The 7,706-nt window shown below is 39.6% G+C and overlaps 1 protein-coding gene across 1 annotated transcript in view; it reads left to right on the plus strand.

Annotated features, from left to right (window-relative positions):
- vstm2a (V-set and transmembrane domain containing 2A) overlaps positions 1–3,712 on the plus strand; it is an 80,309-nt gene extending 76,597 nt beyond the window's left edge. The window contains exon 5 of the mRNA XM_008283983.1: positions 3,636–3,712. Within this exon, the coding sequence (XP_008282205.1) occupies positions 3,636–3,712 (77 nt within the window). The remainder of the gene's footprint in view (positions 1–3,635) is intronic.
- The last annotated feature ends 3,994 nt before the right edge of the window (positions 3,713–7,706 follow it).

Genomic DNA, 7,706 nt, shown 5'->3' on the forward strand with positions numbered 1-7,706 from the left:
CAGCACATGATGTTTAGAATGATGCGAGCTCCCAGACAATCTTCATGGTGTCATGTTTCTCAAAAAAACAACAACAAAAAGAACCAGGGGAGAATAAAATACATCAAATGCATATTCTCCATTTGAATATTATGATGTTTTGTCTTTTTTTTTTTTTGCATTAAACCTACATCTTTAACTGGTTACCCTGTTTCAGAGCAGATGACCGTACAAAGCTTGATATCACTGGATTAGAGCTTGTTTTCTGTGTACATTTTTTTGTCCTGTCTCCCAACGTCTGTGCCTTCCTCTGACTCCTAGCTGGAGGCTAATTAATTATTCTCTGTGTGAAGGATGTTTTGGCCCAGAGCGATTGCTGCTCCTCTGTGGCACTCCTGTTCTCTAGATCACCTCAAGCCAAATGAGATGTGGTGGGGAGGAATAAAGGGTCAAAGCCCTCCATCTCTGCACCCTCCACCCTCAGCCACCATCCCTGCCTCCATCCCCCCAAACCCCAGCAGCACTGACAATCCAGAGCCGAACTACGAGGAACAATGTGGCCCCCTGGACGATTTTTCTCTTAAAATCATTGCCCCGTCTGACACAGGAGTCTAGTAAATGCCAATATGGTTTAGTGAATATTTCATTTTTTATTTCCCAAGCTCTGCCTTGTTTCACAGGATTGCATTTTGTACCTCTCTTGTTTCTCACTTTACTCTCCTCTCAAGCTTTTTCCCAGATCCTTTCTTTCCCTATCTAAGCAGTCTCGGCTAATGGAGACTAAAATCTTTTTTTTTTTTTTTTTATCCGCAGAAATCTCTACATAGGATTGTAGCTGTCATCTGTTACTTTGCTCTCATCGGTTCAGGTCCGACGTCTCTAAGAAGCAGGCAAATTAAACCAAAAGCTGAAGAGGCTGTGTTCTAGTTTGCAGTTGTTAGTCATGCCAGATGCCTAGTAAACAGTCAGGGATGCCTGCAGTGGCGATAGCAGCTTGTCTGGGCCGAGGCAACAGTAGTAAAATCTTTTCAGGACATTTTACTGTGACAGGGGTGACAATTCTAGTTCCCTTTGTTTTTTGGTAAAGATAGTGCCATTAAATATATGTATTTATAAGGTCAGTCATTCATGGATGGATGTTTAACATCCTCCATCCCTTCTACATTTGAGCAAGACAGCCAGAGTGAAAGAGACACAACATGACTACAAACAACGTGGATGTGGTTCGCATCTCTATGCAGTCATTTTGCAACTCAGTGGTCTATTTGTTCTTTGCTGCAGTCATTTTGCATCTATTTTTGAAGGTCATTTTGCATTTGTTTTTTAGCTGGTTCTGTTCTGTAATCCACATGCATCTCTTTTCGGTCATTTAGTATAATATTTTGGTAATTTTTTGCAGCTCATCAAGGTCTTTTTGTGTCTTTTCAGACATGTTGTATATGCTTGTGTTTATTTTTCCATCTTATTTTAGTTGGTTTATGTATGTTTACAGTCATTTCAAAGAGTTTTGGGCACAAGTCCATGGGCCTCCTGACCTTTGGGCTCCTGAGCCTGTGTGGTCAACCACATACCCGTCACAACCGAAAGGCTTTTTAATTCTGCACTATTCACCTTTGATTCCAACTATGCTGTTAAATTTAGCTGCCTTGGTGTGAGGGGATGAAGATGTAAACCAAAACTCAAGCTCTGCACACGTTTGCACTGCTTTTGTCTGACAGCAGAAGCTCAAATTTCTAGTTTTCTGTTTCGTGGAACACAACAGAGTGAATGCCTTACCCATTATGTTACAAAGATAGAGGAATGTGAGTGTGACTCCTCAATCATTTCCTTAAGCTTGAGAAAGTATTTACAGCAATTTCATGAGAGCCACATCCGAAGAATCAAAATGTTTTTGTCTGAGTATGTTTTGGAATTCAGGCTTTTAAAACCTGCTCACAGTCTTTATAGGCTTCCGCAGCAGTATGGACTTCATCTAATGAAACCATATGGTGTAAAATTTGGAATGCAGAAGAGGGTGAAACACAAACAGGCAACAGCGTGTTAGATGAAATAACAGCAAGTAGAAAAAGATTGCACAGTGGTGCATGCAGTGCTTTTACGTCGAGGAGACTTCCAGTGACATAAATGAAAAAGGATTGGACAGGGTTGGGGATGGACATGACATAGCTTCATACATCACGGGCAGTGGGAGTGTCCCAGGATATGACAGAGGACAGAAGTGCTGTATTTTCTTTGGAAAAAGGAAAATGACCTCTGTTGTAATGAACAAAAATCAACTGGTAATGAACCAAAGTGACTATTGTATGACTATATTGTAGTTACCATGCATGGATACTGTAGAAATATATAATGCAATCTAATGAGAGTGCTGTCCCTTAAAAATGGCATTCCACACTGCAATAGCTCAACTGGTTGAGCTGGCGACGCATGTACAGGGGCTGTAGTCCAGCGGCCATGGGTTCGAATCCCACTCATGGTCCTTTCCTACAAGTCCTTTCCCATTCTTCTCCCCCACTTTCCTGTCTCTCTCTTGACTGTCCTATCTAATAAAAAAAGGCCCAAAAAAATGACTTAAAAAAAAAAAAAGCCATTCCTATACATCGAGATTACGTTCTATATGTTTTTAGGCAACATGTTTTCTCCCAGATGCCATTTGTTTGTGGCATATCACAAATACACTTGTAATCACAACAGTCAACCAATCATATATTAGATGGGTCCAGATCTGGTAACATGCTGTCAAATAGTGTAGTTTAACCTAAACCATATTCTGCTAAACCTATTCTAACTAACCAAACAGTGAGTGAGAACTAGAAAAAAAGAAGAAGTTCTGTGGCTAATGTCAGCAAATGTCAGATATTAGATATTGCTGTAACTGACATTCTGGAGTCGGTTTGCACATGTTGGCACCTTTCTATATTTGTGCTTTTTGTCTTTTGTACATCACAGGAAATAGTTCAGTGCCGTGTATCTGTGACATTCTGAGAATTAGTATAAAGTCAGCGTTACACTTTCTATATCCACAACTACATGAGACTGCACTTGTGTCCATATGACGCAACCCAAGAGTGTCTATGAGAGTCACTCTGCAGATGTCCACATGCAGCCAAACACTACAGTGGCAGTCTTTCACATGCTTGCTGCCAGTGTGAATGAGCAAACTATACAGACTTGGATCTATCTGTGGAGGAGAATCTCTAAGGAAACTACGTAGTATAATTGCAACAACTACGCATCCGTGGTTGTCTTTGTATGTGTCCACAGGGAGCATTATCAGGCCTCAGCAAAGTAGTCTCAGCAAAAATGAGCAATAAAGTTTGCAAACTGACTCAGTTACACAGACTAATCTACCAAAAGATTTCTCACATCCTCGCCACCATTTTCTGGTGGTCACAGGGGGGTTAGACACTCCTGTGGAAATATAGATTTCTCCCCTCCTTTCCTTCTCTCAGTTTTCTAATGTTCCAGATGTCATATTCTTTCTAAACAACATATTCCAGTATTATTCAGCAGTACATGCTGCTGGCAAATGATTTGTTTTTCTCCGTTGAGAATTGTCTAATTGTATAGCCTCTCACACCCTTACAGAAATATGTGGACTGGTGAAAGAAAATGTCTTGTTAATGTTTTCAATGCTCTGTTTCTTGTCTTCACAGGTACAAGAATATCATCCAGCTATGGACTGGCTGTCCTCCTTCTGGCGTGTGGTGTGGTGAGGGATGCCTTGTTATAATTTGAAGAACTGACATGGTTTGCACCCAGATCTCTCTCTCTCTCTCTCTCTGTTTGCTCTCAAAGCGAACAAGAAAAATTGCCTGTTTTATTCCTCCCTTCCTCTCCCCCTCCCCTCCTGTCCCCACCCACAAGTAACCCCATCCTCCCCCTCCCCGTCCTCACCACCATGCAGACAGCGCAGCTGGCCCTGCATTTCCTAGCCACTACTGCTCTTGCACCCAGCACATTGTTATTAGCCACTGTAAACACCAGTCACATTTAAAGCAGTTGGATTACCTTTTGTACAGACGTCAACTCAACACCATCTGAGGTGCAACGCTCCGGTGTGAAAACTGGACTCTGTACCTTGTTGGATAACTCTCATGGAAGAATGACTTTCTTATGGTTTCGCTGTTCCAGTTCATGTGTTCATTGCTCAAAAGTGAACAAGAAAAAAGGAGAATCTATATTTGTGTAATATATATATGATTCTAGATATATATCTGTTTTATTTGAAGCACCTAGAATTAATGTATGTGCTGTATACATAGCTGCCACTCATCATATTGGCCATGGAACTTCATTGTGAATAGGCACTCTAGCCCTCTCAAAGAGATAAATTAAATTCAAGTATGTGTTAATTTAGACTGTTAACATTGACCATCAGGTTAACAAATGTTAAATTTTCCATTTTCTTTCAGCTGTATTGGCCATCCAAATTTCTAATGTGCATAATTTTACATCTTGTTAGTGATACATATACAGATGTGCATGCTTATTGGTCTGAAGGCTTAAAAGAGAGGAAAATAGTTGAACAACATAAGTCAACACTTGGAGTTCAGTGTTACAATATGTTAAATTTAGCTTTATTTTAATGTGTTAGTTTTGGTGTGAAAAAAAACAAACAAATTGTCCTTTTGTCATTTTAATTTGTATTGCATCCTCGGTAGGAATAAAAAGGATGTCACAATTTATGAGTCATTCAAAATCCTGATATGTGACCATTGGATGATTAATTTTAAATGACCTGCACCATTTCTAAATGGCATGCTTCAGTTGCTGTGCACCTCCCTGCTATGTCTCATTATTATGGAGGATGAATGAGTATTTACCCACTTTGGATCACGAGCGTTGCTAGTTATGTTGATTCCAACACACAGACACACACATTTGCACATTTAAAGGGAGACGTTTGAGTGGCAGGGTGGTGACGTGAGATTCAGTAAAACACGGAGAGCAGACTCAACATTATATGTGACCCACGTTTGGGAGAATTGTGGAGTTTGGTTGAAATCTTTTCTCTTTAGATCTCACAACAATATATTTTTAGCTTTATTTTCAGATGATATATCATAGAGATTTTTATTCACGCAGAGCATTTATAAGCAAAACGCTTTGACAATCTGACACAAACACAGGCAAACGACTGGTTGGGTTTCATAGTGCACACTATGCCTATATTTAGATCATTAGTGTGATCCAGAAAAACGTTCAAAACAAGAAAATGATTCTTTAGTTGTTGTTAACTTTTGAGCCGAAGAGGAAATTGTGCACCATCCATCAGAAACACGGATGTTCAACTTCAAACTGAAATATTTATGAATAATAGACTAGCTGATTTATGTCTCAAGAAAGATACTGTAAGCGAATGTTATCCACCATGAATATCATGCTGTCAGAGTGCAGCAGTTGCCCTGCTATGAGATCAATGTTTTATTTCAGTGGACACCGGCCCCCTTAGCACATTCTATTTTTTTGCTTAGTTAAAGCCTTAACATTTTGGTGGTCAACATATAGCATGATTATCTGGTTCCTCATTCGTTGTATGCTGTAATCTAACATTCATACATAACATACAGATGAAATTTGCAATACTTACATTGCTGCGTGTTCTCACAAAGCAAAATATTCACCTCACTTTGAGCTTTTATTCTGCTTTGCCGACAAAGCAAAAATCCCCCCTACATGTATAGCTGTACTGCATTCCCAAAGAACGATGGAGGGAAACTTGTTGATTCAGCACAGAGGTTTAAAGGCTGACAGGGTGTGTCACGCTTTAGGATAAGACCAGCGACATCTTCTGATCAGCAGCTTCCAAGCCTGGGTACAAGATGTGTGGGCGATAGAGGGCAGCCCTGTCTAATCCCTCAAGTTCCAAATAGCTTCAGGGTGTATTTGGACGGTTAATCTAGCATCACTGTCACATGTATGCCACTCTGCTATTACCGGGAACTGATTTTTTTTTTCCCCCCAATGAGACATGTTATGTAATATGATTCAAAACATTTAGTTTGCAGAGGAAAAAAAATAAAAAAAAGAACAGCTTATTTAAGGCACTGAGAATGGGATTTGAATGTTGATTCTGTTAGAAGCGTGCTCTAGCACTTTGGAGAGAGTGTGCACAGTCTGAGTGGACAGTGTGTCCAACCCTCATGTAAAAAGTTACAGACCTGTACAACTTGTAAATGAAATAATCAGCATGTTAACATGTTTTTTAAAAAATCCATTTAAAAAGGCAGAGGCCAGTGATGTTCTGTACTTGTAACAATGGTGTCATGTACTCATATTCAAGTGTTAACAAGTCCAAAGTGGGTTTTCATCTCTTCAAAATGAACTTGGGTAAAATGTATATGACAAAAAAAAATTATATCTATATATATTAGAAACATCTCCTTTACAAAGCTTTCATCTTAATCTAGGGGACTCGCTTGATCGTGGGTCCTTGCAACATAGTGAATAACACAGAAGGAGAGATTGGAGCGGGGATTGATTTGATATTGTGATCGGAGTGATGAAAAATGATGCTTAGTTTGGGTATTGATGGAGGCTGAGTTGCTTACAAGCACTGAGGTCTCTATTACCAAAGAGGAGAACAGTTCACGATGACGGCTAGAGCAGCAGTTCCTTCATCCAGGGATGTTATTTCAGAAACATCACACAACCATTTCCTGTTCTGTTTTATATGCCACACTATTCATCCACTCTAGATGTATTTGTTTCTTCTAATGTATTTCATTTCAATGCGGTCCTGTCTGTTTGTTGAGCTGTCAAAAATTCTGATGAATTATGATTCTCTTTTCTTTGGTATTGTGTGAGGCTTCTGTACTGGAACATTGCAACAGTTTGTATTATAATGACAATATCAGAATAATATTTAAATAAACCATTTTCACAGATGAAATTCAAACACTGAAGGATTCCATCTGTTTGGTTGGTAACATACTGAGCTTTATAGTGAGTGAACTTGAGAGAGTGCTGACAGCGGCAAAAACCGGCCCAGTTTCTCACTTGAAGGAAAGTTACTTTTGTGGGGGCTTAATAACGCTTCATTTGCTAAACATTGCTAAATGTTGCTCAAATGCAACCCTCCCCTCATTTATGTGCTACCAAGTGGTGGAGAAATGGAAAAAATAAACCAACAACAAAAAAGAAGAGATTAAGTCACAGTCATGAAGAATATGAGTGTGACTGTTGCATGCTCTGCTGCTGATTGATGATCTTGGGATGAATTTGTCCTCACAGAAATCCCAATTTACCTCTATGTTTGTAAAGGAATGAGGAGCTTGAGACATTTTAACTCATTAGCATTTTTACATACTGCAACTATACATTAAAAATTTAAATACAGCTGTACAATAAACAGGTGGTGAGTTCTACATAAACAGAAGATGAGAGTCCTTATAAGACAAGTATGTGCAGTTATTCTCTGTGCTGGAATGAGCATTTCTGAAGTTGAACAGAGTTTGCACAACATGAAGAGAGCAAGTAAAAAGTAGGGATGCACTGATCATTTTCCTAAATAACAAACACACAAGTAATGTAGATGAGCTGTAGCACCTGGTTGTTCTACCAGGTGGAGCCTCTTACTGTTTAATACCAGAGAAGGTGGGCATGTAGACTTTGGGCAGTTCTGTATTGGCACATAGCATTGTGGGGGTTTAGCTCGCAGTTGGGTACCACGACAAAGATTTCTGTGATCCTTAATTACCTCCAGGCAGGGCGTATGTATGTGG

This window comes from Stegastes partitus, unplaced genomic scaffold, assembly GCF_000690725.1.
Source record: "Stegastes partitus isolate 25-593 unplaced genomic scaffold, Stegastes_partitus-1.0.2 Scaffold335, whole genome shotgun sequence".
Lineage (NCBI taxonomy): Eukaryota > Metazoa > Chordata > Actinopteri > Pomacentridae > Stegastes > Stegastes partitus.